Consider the following 20,712-nt stretch of genomic DNA (forward strand, 5'->3'; position numbering starts at 1 on the left):
GTGGCTAGGCAATGGTGGCATGAGCAGTACACAATTGGAGCTTCGTGGCTACCTGGGCTAGTATTTCTAGTGATCATCGGAGTTTCAATCCCATCCCCGCCCCACAACCCATGCCTAAGCAAGTTAAGTCCAAGGGATCTTTAAGACGACTGGCAGATCAGGTTTAAGTTTTTTTCTGGCTGACAGCACCGAGACTGCGGGACCAGCCCCAGCCAAGATGGGACCCACACACGCTTTCAGCCTCACAGATGGACACTACTGATCAGGCATCGGAGGACATCCTACCAGTACTCTGGTAGTCACATTGTGCCTGGGCTCGCCTAACGGCAGCAGCTGTGTCTCCTTCGGGTTCCTCTTCCCAGCATCAGGCACCGCAAGACATCCAGGATATACTGCTTCTCCTGACAACTAAATAAGACTTGCAATCCCTGGCTGCTCACATAGAAGGCACCATGAAAAGAGAGATGAAAACCTTGCAGAAACATATCACCTCTATCGATCAGAATATGTCGGCTCTAGAGAGACATCCTCCGCACAGGCTACATCTCAGATCGCAGCCCTAGAGGTCTCGCAAACACAAGATCTTTACTTACCTCCATAGCACTGCGGGTGAATGACCAGCAGAACAGGGGACTCCGCAACAATCAGAGAATTAGAGGCATACCAGAAGCTATAGCAAACCTTGATTTAAGCACAGGCCATTCCTAACCTGGCACCGGATAGACCAGTTGGGGATCCCATAGAGTTAAACCACGTGCATAGAGTAGGGCCAAGAAAGAGAAATGCTGGTGACCACCCTCGGGATGTCTTATGTCGGGTCCCTTACTACACAGTCAAGGAACAAATCCTACAAAAAGCCAAAATGGTTGGAGTGGTTAGAAGAACCACTGAAATGTGCCCTCTAGGCCTCATGTCCAACACAGTCAGAAGATGGATGACACCTGTCTCCCCACCGGCGGCCAGAGATTCCAATTCTACCGCTTCACATGAATTGTAAGATTTGCGAGTGAAAGTTAGAGGCTTCTTCGCCATTTCTTATTTATAAAGGTCCCCTTCTTCATTAATGATTCCTCTAATTTACCAATCATCTGGCCTGCTTTCAATGAATGTACACCCTGTGCCCGCATATCTGGAGCCTTCTGGCATCTTAAACTAGGTCACTGCTTTCTCATATTCACCATATTAAAATAGTGGGCATGCAGGTCATAGGCATTATCAGTACTCTTGTTGGCTGGTATATTCTACCTGACTGCAAACTCTTTCCTGCTCCTACTTGATTTAAGAATGCCCGGGTGGCTGCGGTTCGGCCTACTGTTCTGTGCGCCATTGTTTGCACTACCCCCACATAGGTTACTTGATTTCATTAAGAGATCGGAATATTACCGATTGTTTGGGTATGCCGTTTGTCACAGACCCATTTAGTTAAGTTCTTTTCCCTTCTCCTTACTTACCGCCCCTTTGTTCCCTGTTAAACTTCCTCAAGTCCACAAGGGCATACACACTACTCTTGATAGTATTTCTTGATGACTCTTCAATTTACTTCAATTAATGCTTGAGGCTTGAACTCAAGATTCATAGACCTAGACCACTCAAAAGATTCATACTCAATAACCTGCCCATGTCTACGTGTCATGCCGCCTTCATTCAAGCACGAGCATCAGTCGGTTGATATCTGGCGCATCCAGCATCCTCACAACCGGGATTACACCTTCTATTCTCTGGTGCATAAAACGTACTTGAGAATCGATTTTTTTCTATCACACAATGCCATCCCACTAGTTCAAAAGTCAGATATTGGAGTGATCTCCTTTTCAGATCAAGCACCAGTCTGCACTGTGGTCAATTCTCCTAACCCAGTGTCCTGGAGATTAAATAACCTGTTGTTGGATGCGCTGGATGTCTACTTTAAGACTGAGCAGGAGCTTCGTGCATTTTTTATAGTCAAAACGCCGGCTCGACTGACAACTCCTTTTGCGTGTGGGAGGCCCCTAAGTGTTAAATCAGGGGTCTGTATATTCAACAGAGCAATAGGCTTAAGAAGTGAGAAACTTGCTAAACTCATTACGGAATTGCAACATCAGGATTACACTATCTGGAAACTAAGCACAAAGGCCAGCATTTGCCGGATATAGAAACCAAAGATCTAGAGACGTGGGAGCAAATCAACGCGTTGAATCGCAACAATGCCAAATTGCAACTATTAAAATGTAAGCACCCAATATTCAGGGCCTTCTGATAGATGGTTGTGAGCATAAGGTGGCGGCTTATGCGGATGATCTTCTTTTCATCATTACTAACCCTCTTACTTCCTTGCCAAACCTTATTTACACGATACGGGAATATGGGTTGGTGTCAAATTTTATGCAGCACCGATTGTCCGATGATGCTGATTTGCCTGTAACTACACCACGAGTTACTTCTTTGTTTGTGTTATGATGTGATATATGCAATGCACCGGTCTCCGTTTCCCCATACTTACCATTGTTCAGTTTTTTGTCTTACTCTGAGATTTTATTGTTTCTATCTATGTGTTTTTTATGTATTGTGTTCTTTTTTCCCAATAAAATAAAAAATAAAGAATGTTAAAAAAAAAAAATAAATAAAAAATGTAAGCACTATTATTACGAGCATGCTAGTCAATGTGGTAATGCGCTTGGACGCGCCCCTAAAGCCAAACAAGCCCTAATGTACATACCTAGCATAAAGAATGATGCAGGGGTTGCTGTACATGCCAATTCTGATATAGCGCAATGTTTTCATATGTTTTATTACCACCTTTATAATAAATCTCCAGATTATGATGCCAATAGCATGGATTCCAAACAAACGAAAATTGTGGACTCTCTTAACAAATCTGATCACCCAAACATTTTACGTGAAAAATATTTGAATTGTTGGATAAGATCATTACTTTAGAAGAATTGCAATTGGCCATCTCAGGGGCAGCGTCCAGTAAAGCCCCAGGCCCTGACGGGCTAATTTTGGCATATAATAAAAAATATTTCAATATAATTGGCCCCCATATGGTAGATCTCTTTAATGACATAATGCAAGGTCACCAAACCCCACCGGATACACTATCAGCACATAAAAAAAACTGTACTTTTGAAACCAGATAAAGAACCGCAATTGTGCTCCAGCTATCAGCCAATTTTGCATCTTAATTGCTAATTCTCTTACAAGCCCTACCTGCTCATATTCCATCCAGCATCCTGACCACTTTTCAGTCAGTCAGAATTTACTAAATTTGTCTGGCATCCGGACAAAGTTGAGCGTCAAAGTGTTGAAACTCCCCAAAGCCTCTGGTGGGATAGCATTCCCAGACCCAGGGCTAGATCAAGCTGTACATATTAACTGGCTTATTGACTGGTGTACTAATCGTCACTCAAAATTATAGGTGTGTTTAGAAAAATCCAATTTCCCCATTGATACTTTGACGCCTACTAAAGCCAAGGCGTATTAGATTCGATACAGAATAACTGTATTGAGTACAATACAAAGAAATCTTCATATAATATATCATATAAAATACATGCTTCTGTACAGTTATATCACTATTTTTTTGGTTGTGTTGGAGGTGCAAGTCAAGTACGGGATTCTTTACTGCACATGTTTTGGGAGTGCCCGAAACTATCCTCCTTTTGGGAGGCCGTGGCTACCCTGACCCACCAACTTACTGAGACAGGTATCAGGGGTAGGCCAAAGTTGGCGTTGCTCTATATTTCCAGCATGTCAAACAAGCGCTCTCTACTTCGTTACCTCCTGAACGCAGCAAAGGCATGCATACTGGAAATTTCATTTCCTACTGGAAAGAGGACAACACTCCTACTGTAGCTCACTGGCTACATAGAGTAGCCGATTATATTAATATATGTGTATGTATGAGGATTTGATATCTGCTGGTTCCGATAATACAGGTAGTCCCCGGTTTACATACGAAATAGGGACTGTATGTTTGTTCATAAGTTGAATTTGTATGCAAGTCCCAACAGCTACATTATTTTAACAAAAGCAAAAAAAAAAAAAAAATACTTTATAGAGCCTAGTCATTCATTAACTTCTGGAGCAAGCTTTGCTTTGATATGCAATAAGAAACAGCTGCAGCATTTGTCTTGGTCATTAAAGAGTTACAAGAGGTTGCAGAATAGATCACCCACAACCTCAGCTGTGTTTAGCAAAAGATTTCTTCTGCAAGTCATGCAAACTGCTCCCCCTCCCCCCCTTCAAGACTCTGTCCTGCACACGAGCGAACAGGGAAGACCCACTCGTGTCTAGGAGTCGTCCGTAAGTCAGCTGTTCTTAACTCGGGGACTACCTGTACCGAAAAATTTACCCGTACTTGGTTTTACTGTATTCAGTTTATAAGGGGGTAGGAGGAAAACATTAAACAGGAGATAATACTGAATATCTCAAAATGTGCACGCAAGGAATATACAATTCAGTATGCGGCATACAAAAGAATGAGTTATACTCATCCATCGGCATTCTTGAGAATGTCCTGGGGTTCACTTCTTCCTGGGCGAACACCCGTAGAGTTCAGTGGTCTTGGGACACAGGAAGGACCAAGGCACGTTGGAGTGTAGGTAGGTCCTTGAGTTGGCGGACGGTAGCAGATTTCCAGTTACCAAAGGCAATCAGCTGGAAGGGAAATGACCATCTGTACTTTATGTTGTGTGCTCTGAGGATATTTATTAAGATAGGCTTAAGAGCTCTACGCTGTGTGAGAGTGTGGCAGGAGAAATCTTGCATGAGTTGTATGTATTGGTTTACCATTGAACGAGATAGAGGTCTGAGTGTGGGCAACCTGCACGACATTCTCTTTAAGGCAATAGGAATGGATTCTGCAAATAATGTCCCGGGGGCGGGAAGGATCCTGGGATTTAGGCCCCAATGTTCTATGGATCCTATCCATCTCTATGAAATAATCTTTGGGGTTTTTTTAAGAGATCATTGAAAACAGCTGTGACAGCAGGCAAAAGTTAAGTCAGTACCAATGCTCTCCAGTATGCCCTGTAGCCCAATGTTATGTCTGTTTCTATTCTCCAAGTCATTATGTTGATAGATGAGCTGGTGGAGTAGTGTGGAGTGAGCATTAAGGGCCTCGTGCTTGACCAAATGTCCCCATCATCTGTGGTACTCCATCATGTGTCCTAAATCACATTTGAGATCAGACATTTCTGATTTGTATGTATGCTCCAGCCTGTAGATCAGGGCCTCCAAGTCATCCTTGATGGGCAGGGCTCTAAAATAAGATTCTATGTCCCCAGATAAAGATGGCATCCTAGGGGATTGAGCAGTGGGAGAGCTGTGAGGCCAAGAATTCACATATAGGGGATCTGCAGGGCTGCTTGGAGTGGGAGCGTTTGAAGCAGGAAGCAGGGGTAGAGGCTGATGGCATTTCTGCAGCCAGGACGATCTTGTGCCCCCTTGCTGTGTGTTGCCGGCATGGAGGGCTGAAAGACTGTTCAGATTTCATGGGAACAGGACCCGCTCCTCGTGGCACCGGATTCCGGGTGGTTTTGCTTCCCCATAGTGCGGTGGAGATCGCTGTGAGGATCAATGCTGAGCCGCAAGATGGAGAAAAAAGCCGACGGGAGCTCTCGGGTTGCACGTTTCACTCCGCCATGTGTCAAGCCACGCCCCCTGCTATAGGCTATAATATTTAACAGGGCTTTCCGTAAAACTAAAATTTTACATATTTAAACAGACCTTTTATTTATCTTGAACAACCCATTTAAAGACCATCAGAAGACTGCTTACTAAAAGTGGCATACAACTCAATTTGGAAATTTGTTACAACCCAGTCTTGTGTTGCAGTCAGAATGGCTTATTCGCATAGAGTTGCTTTTTTTCTCTGGAACAGTTTGTAAACACTATTTTGTTTTTGAATAAAAGTAGAGAAGGGTTAGACCCCCTGATTTTTTTTTTTTATTACCATCTGTATACTGGTTGGGAAAACTCACCACTTTTAATTGTCCTTAAGACAGTGACTAAGACAGTGAGGAAAAACACATTTTGAGTGAGGGTAAAATGTTATGGGGACACCTGTCCTTGCTTGGATGAATGTTTTGCTCACTTATGAGAAATTTACTTTCACTTTCTGCTATGTCCTTGGGGTGGACATCTATCTTGAAAATCTATCTAGCAATATGCACAAAGCCAAAAAAATTACATCAGTGTTCTCTCCAGCCCCTTTTAGCCAGGCGCAGCACCCAGCACTTTTCAGTAACCACCCGGCTGTTTTTGATGAGTTGGGTTGCAATACAGGGGCTGCAATGCACCTACAATTTCTTACCACCTGGCCTTAAAAAAAAAAAACTTTCTGGGCTGAACACGATAAAAGTTTTTCCCTTCTGGCTGTTTAATTGTAAGGGTTGATTGTCAAGCATTAGAAAAATCTATGTGTATATAAGCAGCAAACATGTCAACTACGTATTTAGATATTCACCCAGATTTTTACTTTAAAGACTTTCTGCAAGCTTAATAGCCCAGTAAAAAAGGGGGCAAGAATTACTGTAAACTACAAACAGCAAAATCAATACAGAGCAAATGAAATATCTTATTACATTTCTGGCTAACAGCTTAACATTTATTGTGTTGTATATAATGTGAAAAATGCATACATACGCGAGGGTTAATTTATGGTGAGGTTTGGCATCGCAAAAACACTAATGATTGAAATGTTGCCTTTAAATTCTGAATTGAGTGCAACAGACTGACTCCTTAAATGAACCAAATCCTTAAAGAAAAATGCCCGTTTTGAAGCTGGAATCTGACATCCTAGCACAATGTAATATATTCTATTGTTTTGATATGGAGGATTGTTTTGTGTAAAGTTTGGACTGTTTCAACATACCCACTTAGGTGAAAAACAGGTTTATAAGTCATAATATAGCCAAGGAAACAGGAAAGAATTTTGTCTTTAATAGAGATAAAAATAGAAAAAACTTTTTTTGTGCATTAGTAAAAAAAGATTCAGCAAAAGATTTGCCTGGGCATGCTTGATTTAGCAGTAAAAATGCATGTATATTATTTGATATTAGTCCAGCCATCATTTCCATTTTCTAGTTGTACATTCGGATAAGCCCACTTGCTTTCTGCAAATATCAGTAACAACTATGACATATCATATTGGACATAAATGAGAGATTAATGGACATGCAATATTAAAACATGAACACTAAAATAGATTATTACTGCCCATGAGAAATGTTGATAACTGTAAAAAGCCTAAACCATGTAAAGAGATATATTGTTGTGATAGCATCCATACCTTGTCATATACTGCTCTGTCACTGTGCCACTTAGTAACAGTCTCCAGCATACAGCACAGGAATCTCCCATAGCGACTCGCTTCATTTTCAGTACAACTGGCCACTGTGTAAATTATGTCTGAAAAAACCTGCACAAGAAGAAAATTGGCAGAATGTGAGAACCCAATACAACAAATTCCAGATACTAAAGACCATTTAAGATGATTAAGATGTATTTAAAGTAAACCTGCACTGAAGGAAATAAAGAGGCTGCCATTTGTTGGCATTTGTTGAGAAAAATGGTAATTATGTGTCACTGGCTTTAATACTTTCCAGAGTCAGTGACCAGCAAAAAGCATGCATGTAAAGGAAGTCCGTAATACTCTTTTGTATACTTGACCTTGTTAGAACCTGAGAAAGGACTGAAATGATTGAATACAGACAAGTAACTAGTGTTGGTGTTCGAATTTGGGTTGTCCTTATATTCAACCTGCGTATGTCTGATCGAATTTGGATAGAACCGACCCAAAAAACACGGGATTTGACGTTCCAAAATTGTGTAAAAAAATGAGAGGCTTTAATGTTAATTTATTGAATGTGTGTGATTTGTGTAACTAACCTATTTTTTTTTACAGGTTATCCCACAGCTATATTCATTCATGAGCACAGCCGTGGGAATCCTCCTGTCAGTGTGGGATCCCCGGGCACTAGAGGTTAAATGAGAAGAAGTTTCCTTGAGGACAGCTCAAGCACCCTCAGGATTTTCCTTTCCTCGGCCAATCACAGAGCACTAGAGGTGAATGAACGGGGAGAATTATCCTCATTTAACCTCTAGTGCCCGGGGATCCCACACTGACAGGAGGATTCCCACGGCTGTGCTCACGAATGAATGCAGCCCTGGGAATCATCCTGTCACAGGAGTTCCACGGCTGGTGCTAATGAATGAAAGCAGCTGTAGAAATCATCCTGTCACAGGATGATTCCCACAGCTGCATTGATTCATGAGCACAGCCGTGGAACTCCTGTGTTCTTGGATAGAGAATCTCTATCCACGAACACATACTACAATTACGCTAGGGCTGCAAGAGCAAGCAGGGGAGCGGAGCTGCCTGATTGCTCTTGCAGTTCCACAGTCACGAATGATAACCCGAATTCTTGCTTTCCTCTCCAAATAAGTGGGATTGCAAAAGGCAGCTTGCAGAAATATGGTAAATGCAGTTCAGAAGCACCTCAAACATTTTAAAGGAAATCTAAAATCATCGAAAGGCATGCTGCTCTGAAACTTTCAACTTTCTTCCTAAAGTTTTGCTCTACACAAAACCTTTTCAAATACATCAATCATATTGAAAAGTATGAAAACAATCATGCTGAGGTGTCTGCAGGTCTTGGACAGACAGGGAGATTATTAACTTACCAGGTCATGTACCCATCCACCAGTTTATGGTCAGCTTTTTACTTACCAATACCTAATCCAGTAAAGTCATATTGATACTTTTTTTACAATTAATCTTTAGCTCATACAAATCTATTAGTTAAAACTATCCAACACATTGTGTGCCAACATAAAAGCATGTATAAGACATTGCTCTGTAATACATACCCTATCATAACACAAGAGAGTAGAAAAATTGGGGGTTTTCTGCAGGTGTACAAGCTCCACAAAGCGAGCACAGTAAACTGCATCAATTGCTGAGAATATACATCGAGGAAATATACAAAGCTGTAAAAATTTTGTGATGGTTTCATTCTTTGTGGATCCTAAAATGAAAAGTTAAAAATAATTGCACCTTTAAAACGTAAACAGTTTAACATTTCTAAATGTACTACAGCACACATGTAAGCAAATCATTAAAAAATAATTTGAGATAAACATGAGATGCTCTCTCAATATACAGCATTAAACCATTCACTACATAAAATCAACATGTAGCCTCCAAAGTAAACGTTGACTTTGAACAACCTCTATTGCCTTGGTGAATAAACCTCTGTAAATTAGGGAATTGCTCACCGAGGACAGCTATAGCCTTAACCTGTTGACAGTATGGGCTAATCGAAGCATAATACAGCGAGGGTTGTGCTGAAGGGTTTAGTATAAAAATACTTAAATGAAAAGCATGAGCAATGCCAATGACCCACTCGAAAGACAGAAAACCACACACCTGTTAATGGAATAACGGATTCAGTTGCAGAGACTGGGCATAAATCATTTATAGAACAGATCCTATTCAAGCAGCATGCCTAAAATTGCTGCTATTTACAATACGTTTTCACTTGCTTAAGCAAACCTTTTCAATTCAGTAAAATCTATTTTGCCTCTCCATCTATGAGGCAAGCACTTTTTAGGTGGCTTATCAGCACTCATTATTTCAGTAAATCGTTTAAGTTAGGAAGCTAAAACAGAAGGTTACAAAATGCTCAGTTCTATTTGGACTCCACTATAGAATTTCAAACCTTTAGCATAATGCATTGCTGCTATGAGCACTTGCTGATGCGGTGAACTTTCTTGAAAAGGTACAGAAACAAATCACTTTAAAGCAAATGCAATTTTACACTCTTAGCACATTTAAAGAGACAATGGACCCTGGAATTCTGCCACTGGCGGTTTTGTGTATACTCACGGGCTAAGAGCCAGGTGTCTTTTTCTAGTTTCATCCTTTGCAGAACTCTGCTAACATGTTCTGTCTGCTTCTTCTCTTCCTCCACTAACTTTTCTTGCAAAGCAGTGCATCTTTCCTTTTCCTTCTTCTTTTTACTTGGAGGCTACCTCACAAAGTTTGAATAAAAATGCATGAATAGCGGAGACTCAAGAAGTTAACAACTTTTAAACCCTAAATAAAATTTGGAATTTTCTTACATAGGACACTTGTTTATAACCAATGTAGATAATAGGGGGCAATACCTATCACTAGCAGGCGGTAGTACACATAGAAAACTCATGAAATGCTTTCTTTCCTTCCAAACGTAAAACTACAAATATTAGATGGTTGTTATATGAAATGAAAATATTTTCTTTACACAAGGTTCTAGGTCCTTTTTTTTCTAAAAGTACTAAAAGGCCAAATAAAACTAGGCTTCTGAATTTAATGCAATGTTTACTCTTTCCTTAATTCGTTTACTTAAGACAAAATGTGCCAGGCATAAATATATACAGTTAGGTCCATACATATTTGGACAGAGACAACTTTTTTCTAATGTTGGTTCTGTACATTACCACAATTAATTTTAAATGAAACAACAAATGTGAGAAACTAAAGCCTTTTTTTTTTTTTTTGCAGTTCAACTGCATCTGAGTTGTTTCATTTAAAATTAATTGTGGTAATGTACAGAACAAAATTAGAAAAAGTTGTATCTGTCCTAATATTTATGGACCCAACTGTATAAAGCATGCCCATTGCAACTTCTGATTGTTTATGTATATAGAAAGAAGATATAAAAGAGCGGCTTTTTGAAGGCAACATTCGAAAAAAATACCACACCTTAAAATCTCACTTGGAGAAATTCAATATTAACGTTTTCAATAAGAAAGAAAATGAATTCCAGAAGGACAAGTGGGCATTTACAAAACAAAGCCTACAAAAATTGGAATCTGCTAACATTCAAACTACCAGTTGTCCCACCTCCACATTCACAAAGTATAGATAACATTATAAGTGTAAACAAAGCCAAATTTCAGAAGACAATTCCAAACCAAGACCCTTCATAACCACCCCAATAATCCCTAACTCGTCTACAATGGGTATTGAAAAAAATCTGGTTTCACCATCATCTACAAACACAAGTGGATACCTCCAATATATCCCAGGTATCTACATTTACCAATATCACCCAAAACCAATCCATGAACTGGGCCCGTTTTTTTCTTCCAGAAATTCACCCCTGTATTTTTACCATTACCTACTCCCACAACCTTCACAGCACTTGCAATTACTAGACCCAAAGATTTTTTTTTTTTTTTTTTTAGAAATACATCCTCCACCGTTACCATTGTCCACACTGAAGATGGACACGTATCTGTGGAAAATGTCCCTGGAAGACCAGGACTTCACATTATCAACCTCTTTTCACATACCCTTACGAAGGATGGAAAAAAAAAAAAAAAAAAACTTGAATCTTGGATTGCCTTTTTGTCCATACACTAACCTTGACAAATTCAAAGTAGTTGAGGATATTTATCTATTTGCAAGAAACCCAACCCTAAAAGCTATGAAAGCTTGACAAGGAAAAAACCGCAAGATAGTTTTAAACTTCTTAAACCTGAATACAGACACTTTTACACACAAGATTTTTAAACTTTGAAGATACTACAACAGCTCCTTCAAGAAAATAAAGAATATAAAGAACAAAGCATTTAAACACAGGATACCCAAATACACATCATGCCATAAGAAAATACTAACATCACAACGTATCCAAATAGACGCCACAAACCTACCTACTTTCCACAAATTTAAAATTACCCACACATCCAGACTTTTGTGGACATGGTGACCGATGACATTGAAAAAATGAATATAAACACAGATAAATCAGAAGACAAACTAGATCTGAAATACCGTACAGAATTGAATAATTTAGGAAACAAGGAAATTGTGATCAAATCCTCTGAAAAAGGAGCAAACCTCGTAATTCTTAACCAGGACCACAACCAACAAATTTGCTTTAGTATTCTTGACAACGGAGATCGGTATAAGAAGATATCAGGCAGTGTAAATCAAATCATTCTATAGCCAATATTATTTGCTGATTCAAGCATCATTTCTAAACAGGGGTTATTAACCAGAATATGAGGGACTACCCACACAAAACACCCTGTCACTCTCACATTCTACACCTTACCTAAGGTACACAAGGATATCAATAACCCTTCTGGTCGACTGATGATATGGACCCAATACCAAAAATTTTCATGTGCAAGTGAACTCATTGACTCCTACCTCAGACCGCTAGTAACATCCTTACCATCCTATTTGAAACACAGAGTGGAGTTACTAGTTACTATTGATGTGGAAGCCCTCTATTGTAGTATACCCCATACAAAAGGATTAGAGACCATTTCAAGGAGAGTACATACATTTTATCCAGAAAATGCTCCTTTTAATTCCTTTATCACATTTTTATTGGAATAAACAAAAAAAAAAAACCACGTACTATCTCCAAACACAGGGGGTGGCCATGGGAACACGATGTGCACCCTCTTATGCAAATATTTATCTGGGGGATTGGGAAGATAACTTGTGCGATGATCCTGGGTTTTCCATGTTCAAGGCATAAATACAAATATGGAAAAGGTATATAGACAAAATCTTGATAGTTTGGACTGGACCACTAAGCACCTTATAGGAATTCTTTCCAGAGCTCCAAATAAACCTATACAATTTAAAGTTCACTATGAACTACGATCATTATCATCAAGTACCTTTCCTAGATACCCATGTCAGAACATCAAACGAAGGGGAGTCTACCACAACCTTATTTAGGAAAGACATGGCGGAAGGGAGATATTGACCAAACTCTTTTACAACTTGAACCTAAATGGCCATTTACCTTAAATGCCACCCAAACCTTTCTTGCGGATGTTAGGACCTGGGGATCCCTATAATCTTTACTGAGGACCCAGCAATATTCAGGTATTTCATTATCTTTATCCTATGAGTCACTCAAACTCACTTAGAGTATATGTGCTATGAGTAACCATTGTATGTCATATTTTAGAACCTTCTATGTGTATTGATCTGTTAAACCACTGCATTGTAACACATTATATGAAAGTTTAACCTGCTGTAATATACTAGTGAACCTGTTTGAAGCGCTTGTTGGACACTGCATAAAATTGTTTGTAAGAGGGTAATTTTTTGTTCAAGCTTTTATGGATATTGTAAAAAATTGTTTTATAAGTGTAATTTACTCTGACTGTAATTTGCTATAATGTATCTGGGAAACAACTGTTAAAACCTATGGGTATGGATATTCTAGCCAAGCCATCCTATGTATGAGGGCAAATACACTCTAAATACTTTTAATGACAATAGTTGTAATCTTATATGCAATATCTTAATCATAGTTTACCCTTCTAGGGATTCAATACATTATAGTTGTCTTCTCCCCCCCCCTCCCTCCACTTTGGCAGATGCTGGACTACTTACTAGCCCAGCCTCACCAATATCCCCCGTTTAGACATTTTTTGGAGATGGCTAGGACCCATGGCTATCCTGGGAACCCTGCCTGGGACCCCATGGGTGAAGCATGATCTGGTGTGTTTGGTCGGAGGAGTGGCGGGAGTGAACACAGAGAGAAAGCTCTGTACCTTCATTACATGCGCGATCAGAGTCCAGAGACACCAACTTTGTCAATACCTCGCACCATCACGCACATGGGATTAGAACCCATTGAAACTACTTTTGCAAATATCTCATACCTCTGTGTAGGCGAAGGGATGAGTAACAAGTGAGGTTCCTATCTTTTATCCTTCGTGGTATTCTAAATTGCCTGGCCCGAGTTATATAGTAATTTTGTAGGGTGAAAGGATAGACAGGCTTTTGGAGGCAAATTAGAAGGTTAGTGTTAATATTTTAATAATGTATAGTATACTCCTATAGTTTACACAAATCAAATAGGTTGTGACACAAAAGAAGATTTATATGTGATTACATTTCACAGGTTTCAAGTATAATGGGAGCATGAATTTCAATTAGGTCTGAAGTCCTGACACGTTTCGCAGCTGACTGCCAGCTCCTCGCCAACTTTACTGCCACGACCATCACTGATAGAAACAGACTCGCAAACTGAACCAGTAACCATCTTTTTGTGAAGGCAGTTATATGGTGCTTTGCAACTTCCTTAGAAAGTTTCCATCTCTCTAACACCATAAAACATCTATTGATTTGAACTGACATATACTTTCCTGACCCGGATATGTCCATTCAAACTAATATACTCTCCTTTATCCATTCAATAACTGCAGACCCCAGGAAAGAACATCCAGGAATGTAATTATCTTATGCATCCTATCTTACGCTACATATACATTTTGTTCTGAGCTGTTAACAGCATTATATTGCATTTATATATAACCCCCTTTTCCCTGACTGGAATAAGTTGGTTTGGAAGCCCTGCAGATGCTTTAATCTACTCTTGTTCACTGCAATTTTTGCAACACATAACTTAAGTTTTCAAACTAATCTCAATTCTCCCCTGAGGAAGCCTAAGGACGAAACGCGTCGGGTACTTGAGCCTTCATTGAAATTTATGCTGAGATTATATTTGAAACCTGTGAACTGTATATAAGTAATCGCATATAAATTTTCTTTTGTGTCACAACCTATTTGATTTTTTGTAAAGTATAGGAGTATACTATACATTATTAAAATAACACCTTCTAATAATTTGCCTCCAAAAGCCTGTCCATCCTTTCACCCTACAAAATTACTATCTCATACCCCCGCGCATGCGTGGCAGCTCACGCACACGTAATTAGAGCCCACAGACACCATCTTAAAAAAAAAAAAAAAAAAAAAAAAAAAAAGGAAAGTAGGGCGTGAAGAACTCTACATACTCACTGTATGCCCACACCGCGCAAGCGCGCCGTCTTACCCCAATAGGGCGAAAGTAATTACCCTTCCAAGATCATCGAACATTACTAAGTATGCGTGCCAGTTCAAGCAAGCGCAATGCAACATTGTATATGTGACTTCATTGTACATGCACAGGGAGAAGCAAACTAGCTTGCTTTCTGGTAGCCACCTGGTAGATCCATTGCACTCAAGCCTTTACTCTGTGACAAGTTAGGCTCCTTCTCATATATTCACTGTGTGCACGCATGAGCAATATAACATTGTATTCGTGATCCCATTCCACATGTTATGTGTATACCGTAAATACAAAGGGAGAAGCAAACTAGCTCACTCTCTGGAACCACTTGGTAGATCTGTTGCACTCAAGCCTTTCCTCTGGGATAAGGTAAGCTACTTCTCATATATTCACTGACCTATACACAATTCAAATACTGACACTTATTCCCTATTTTATCATTTGAACAGTCAATCACTTGGATGCAAATTGGCCCTTATTAACTGGACCTCTTGCACTCTTTATCACCTTAAAAGTAAGGTATATATAATACTTTGAACTCCTCTTCTGCTATATTTAGTTGGACATTAATAAAAAAAACTTTTTCTACCCCTTTCAGTTGGTTTGTTTAAAACTATACACCGATTGGAACATCATTTCATCTCACCATAGCTACTTACAAGTGTGAGTACTTCAACAGCATGGCATGTTCTTGTTCTTATTCATATTTGGAAAAACAATATATGATTAAAGAACCTGTACAGTGACTCATTATTATATGCTTTAACTGTTCTCACACAAGTTGTTTCTGCACCTCGCCTACCCAAAAACATCAAAGCACAAGAGTAAGTGAACAGTTAAAAACAAACACTCTTTTGTAATTGGTTATAAGGAATGCTGAAATATGGTCTAATCAATTGTTGACTGTATGATATGTTTCTTTAATTGTATATAATGCTCAAATTCAAAAAATTCTTGTTTGGGTATAAGAAGGATTTATCTAATGTTGTATTGACAGACCGCAATCATATACCATAATGACACCTTTTCAAATTATTACATATTAGAATTATCGAAAAATAGGTTTACTAATATTTGTTATACAATTGTATATTTTTTAATTATTACCTATTAATAATATGGTCTGCTATATTATCTTATTTAGTGCAAGTCACCAAAAAATCCTCTGAGGAAGCCATTAGTCGAAATGCGTTGTTAGAGACAAAAACACACAAAGAGCTGATGCGATATTGTGCACAGTTTTTATCTTTATTGTATTGTATTACCTCACTGAAAAATTTGTGGTTAGCACAAGTGGACTTTGTCTAGTTAGGAGTCAATTTTCACCAATTAAAAGCACTTTCTTTTCAATGTTGCCTTCAAAGAGCCACTCTTTGAAAATCTATGTATATAGAAAGAAGAGACAACTTCAGGTTTGGCAACTCTATAAAACCTTACCGCCCTGGGTATAACAATACTTCAAAACAGTGCCAAAACGACAGGACTACAATTGGGGAGAAAAACAGAATTGTGTCTGACACTCAAAAAGTTGGCAGACAGTGTGCAAACTCAACAACTGAAGGAATTGTAGGAACATCAGTGACCATCAGGCACCCACTACTGTTACTGGCTCACAAGTTGCCTATCCTTATAACACTGTCATCCTAGGCTGATCTGCAGATTTGATCTACAAACACCTCCATCTACATTATAAAGAGAGAAGGAGAAATGTAGTTCAGACAGAACATCTAAAAAAGCTGATCAAATTGTTGACACTGAATTTATATCAAGATCAACAGGTCTATCTATGTTCTTGTAAAAATGTACCTTAGCTGTGCAGTTATATACACAATAAGCTACAATATATTTCCTATTAGGCTTAAATACACTTAAAGGCATCCCTGCTCTGTGCAGACAGGACCACCAACGATGAAACAATGGATAAATAGAGTGAATATCAGAGCAATGGAAGCCTTGTTGGCAAACGATGAAACATCAAAAGTCAAAAACACACGCACATGGTTCTATTGGGAACAGTTTATTTGGTAAGCAGCATATCTTATGTCAGCAATAAATGTATCTTTGTTAATCTTTGAAAGGTTGTGTACAATGTAATAGGGGAAACCTATGTATGCTAAGCTTTCTAAAGTGTGTCACTAAAAGTATTATTGGAGATTGCTTTTCTTTCCCTTTTCTCGGAAGTCCAAAAAAAGATGTTCATATATTATGATGTTTGGTATATTGTTACCCAAATGCTATATGTACCAATTATTTTTTTTACTTTTTTCATTGTATATTGTTGGTTTTTTGAATGTGAAATTTAAAAATAAAATTTAAAAAAATACACTTAAGGGCTACATGTTATAATTAAACGTTATACCAATGTATAGCCATTTTGCAAGAGGACAATATCATTTCACACTTATGTTTGTGTGGCTGCCCATTTAGAAATGTCATGACTTCCTACATAGATATAATAGAGCAATTAAAGGTGGAAAGGAATAGAAACTTTTGACTCACCATTTCAAGATGGTCATCAACAGCCTTCATTTGTATTTTCAATTTATTGATTTCTCTGTTGTAGCTCGAACATGGAACAGCTAGGTCATACATCGTCAAAGACCAAAAAGTGGCATAAAACTGAGGGCTAATATCATCCCATACTTTAGAAGGATGTAAAGAAATCACAGCTTCATGAACTGGAGCCATCACAACTTCACATGATGTAATATATTTGTGTACTTTGTTTTGCTGTTTGTTTCCTTTCTCCGTCTTCTTTACCTCATCATACTTTGACTGGGGAATAGACATAAGTTAAAAAAAAAAAAATTAGGATACCATTTCATATAGCTAAAAACAACCATTACAGAAAAGGAGGAGGATGGATTCTTAATAAAACAACGCAGAAAGAACATCAACAATACACATCCATACTCCATTCACTATAATTGTATTACACACTTCTGGGTGGCATTTTCGTTGCACTACACCCAGCTCTAGATGTCAGTTACCAATGCAGTCCAAGCTCCGTCTCAGGGACCACTGCCTCTTGCCGCCGCTGCCTTTTAGTACTCCAGTGACTATAATTGTATTACTGTCACGGATAAAGGGGGAGGGGAGGAACACCAGGAGGAAAAGAGAAGAATAAAGACAAGGGACTAGGCCTTCAAAGGCTAGGGAGAGGGAAACAGTCACCACCTACGGACACCCTAACCTAGCCCTGACTCCTGTCAGTATGAATATCCCCTGAAGGTGGGAATACTCATACACTGGAAACTAGGCCCTAGTAGCCCTGCATAGCCCTAGGAGTAGTGACTGGGCTTGAGACTACTGGTTCCTTCCCTGATGAAAGACCCAGCGTCTCCCTGAGGCCTAGTAACAACAAGCACAACAGAACAACAAAACACCAAGAGCAGTACAACTTATCTTAACCACCTGGGCGGTTAGCTCGCACCTGGTTCCGGGTAAGAAAACTTGCTACTATTGTTTACCCCGAACAAGGTGCGGGGTAGCTAAAAATATAAACAAGAGTTACAATGCAATCCGATTGTCATACAACATTGTATGACAATCGGATTACAACTGAAAAAAAAAAAAAAAAAACACCTTGTCCCCGCAGATGTCTTCTCTCTTCAGTCTTCATCCGGCGTGTGCAGTGACGATCTCTGGGGTTTCCCGGTGACGTCGCTGCATGCGTTGGTGCGGGCGGGAGGCGGGGCGGGAAATTCAAATTACTTTGTATTGAACTCAATACAAAAAAAGCTGTATTGAGTCCAATACAAAGAAATCTTTATATAATATATATATACACATATACATACATATATACATACACACACATACACTACTGTACATTTACATTGAATTATACACTTTTTTTTTTATGTTTTATAAAAAAAATTTTTTAAAGTTTATTATTAAATTTTGGACATATTTCGGTGAGTCATGCCCAAGAATTATAGCCTACGATCTAAAATAAATTTCCATGCAAAAAATGTTTTTTTTTTTTGCATGAAGTATGGAAAGAATTAGAACACCCAGGGTTCGTGTACGCGTTGCGATTTCTGATGTCAGTGCATACGTTCGTCGACGGGGGTCGTAGCGGGAAATTCAAATATTTTGTATTGGATTCAATACAAAACAGAAACAAGTAAAAACAAAGAGACTGTCAGATAACCTCACGTGCAGCTTGTCTCACAGATCTTCTAACTTCAGTCACGGAAGGGACCGTGACATTACACACTTCTGGGTGGCATTTTTGATGCACTACACCCAGCTCTAGGTGCCAGTTCACACGTAGCATCACCCTTTCTCAATGTCCTAATGTTTATGCTGCCTTCTGTACACTGTCCATCACGCAAAAATCCTATTTGCCTGCTGTCACTTTGCCTGCCATTTTCTGGAAAACGCCAAAATCTTTTGGAACTTTTGTATTTTTTCCTTGTTGCCACTGTTCTCCTACACATACCTAGCAAATTTGGTGGTTCTAACATGTATAGGGGCTTTACTATTAATGTTTAAAGTCGGCCCACTGACTTTAGTGGAATTCGCAAAATCAGTTCGCCAAAATTTTGCGGATCCATTGGAAGTTTGAGAAAAATTTTTGCGAGACCGTCAGATTGCTCAACCCTATTAATAAACAGCATGCAATGCCAAGCTGCAATATCTAAAGCCAGCAAAGTACTTTCTTGTAATAAAACCGGATAAGGAAGGGATTCTTCACTGTAAGGTCTGTGAAAATGTGGAATCGGCTCCCTCAGGAAGTAGTTTCAGCAAGTTCTATAGATTGCTTTAAGAAAAAGCTGGATGATTTCTAGAAGCACAGAATATAACTGGGGATTAAAGCTTTAAAGTAAAAAAAACAGAGACTGTTGATCCAGGGAACATCCGATTGTCTCATGGAATAAGGAAGGAAATTCCCGTTAGAGCAAATTGTACCAGGGGTTTTTTTGCCTTCCTTTGGATCAACTATTTCCATAGGGTTTTATATGTAGGATATGTTTATTTCCCTAGGGGTTGAACTTGATGGACATATGTCTTTTTTCAACCTGACCTACAATGTAAAATCCTCTTTTTCCCCCCCCTGTATTCTGTATTGGATACCAATCGTGCACACCCCACAATAGTTTAAATAATGACATATTGTAAATCGGGGAAAAAGGTTTTTCACTACAAAGAAAGAATATACTTACGGAGATGTGATGGGAATACATCGGCCGTGACAAGAAAAATGCAGCATCGTGTGGGGTGTGAAATACATTGCACAAGACATCTATTGATGGAACTCGTTTTATGTAATCTTCTGTACTAAGATTAGATGCCAAAAAACCCCCAAACTGTACCAAAGTATCATGGCACTAGAAAACAAATGACCAAAAAAAAACAAAAAAAAAACGAGCAAATTAGTACATACCTAAAAATCAATAAACAGTGAGAACTTGTATCCTTATATGAAAGGCATAAATAGATCCACACAAAAGCATTCAGTCAAACAAACCTGTTCTACCTACCTGATCATACAACTTTCCCACCAACTTCAAATGCTTTTCGCCTCCTTCTTGAAATACCACACCGTTTCTCTGCTGCGCCATCAGCAGACACAGAGGTAGGGCCAAGTCATGGTCCAGTAAAGCATCTTTTAACCTTTGAGAAGACTTCTTGGTGTTTCTGATTTGACCAAAGTAACCGCCCTGTGGAAAAGAAGATTTTGTATTACATATTATTTACCAAAAAAAAAAAAAAAAAATAGTAAGCATATACAGGTACTACAATGCTTAATATTAGGACCAATGCTCATCATCAGACCAAGCCACCTTGTTGTGGTATTGCTCCATGGTTGCTTTTGATGGTAGACAGGGGTCAGCCTGGGCATTCTGACTGGCTTGTTGCTAGG

The 20,712-nt window shown here is 39.0% G+C and overlaps 1 protein-coding gene across 1 annotated transcript in view; it reads right to left on the reverse strand.

The window, feature by feature from the left end:
* Positions 1 to 20,712, reverse strand: part of LOC140342894 (THO complex subunit 2-like) — a 162,545-nt gene that overhangs the window by 67,937 nt on the left and 73,896 nt on the right. Inside the window, exons 21-26 of the mRNA XM_072429265.1 lie at positions 20,330 to 20,509; positions 20,012 to 20,176; positions 17,340 to 17,615; positions 9,872 to 10,013; positions 8,854 to 9,011; positions 7,274 to 7,402 (exon numbers count right to left, since the gene is read on the reverse strand). Coding sequence (XP_072285366.1) covers positions 7,274 to 7,402; positions 8,854 to 9,011; positions 9,872 to 10,013; positions 17,340 to 17,615; positions 20,012 to 20,176; positions 20,330 to 20,509 — 1,050 coding nt within the window. The remainder of the gene's footprint in view (positions 1 to 7,273; positions 7,403 to 8,853; positions 9,012 to 9,871; positions 10,014 to 17,339; positions 17,616 to 20,011; positions 20,177 to 20,329; positions 20,510 to 20,712) is intronic.

The sequence above is a fragment of the Pyxicephalus adspersus genome, chromosome W, assembly GCF_032062135.1.
Source record: "Pyxicephalus adspersus chromosome W, UCB_Pads_2.0, whole genome shotgun sequence".
In the NCBI taxonomy this organism is placed as follows: domain Eukaryota; kingdom Metazoa; phylum Chordata; class Amphibia; order Anura; family Pyxicephalidae; genus Pyxicephalus; species Pyxicephalus adspersus.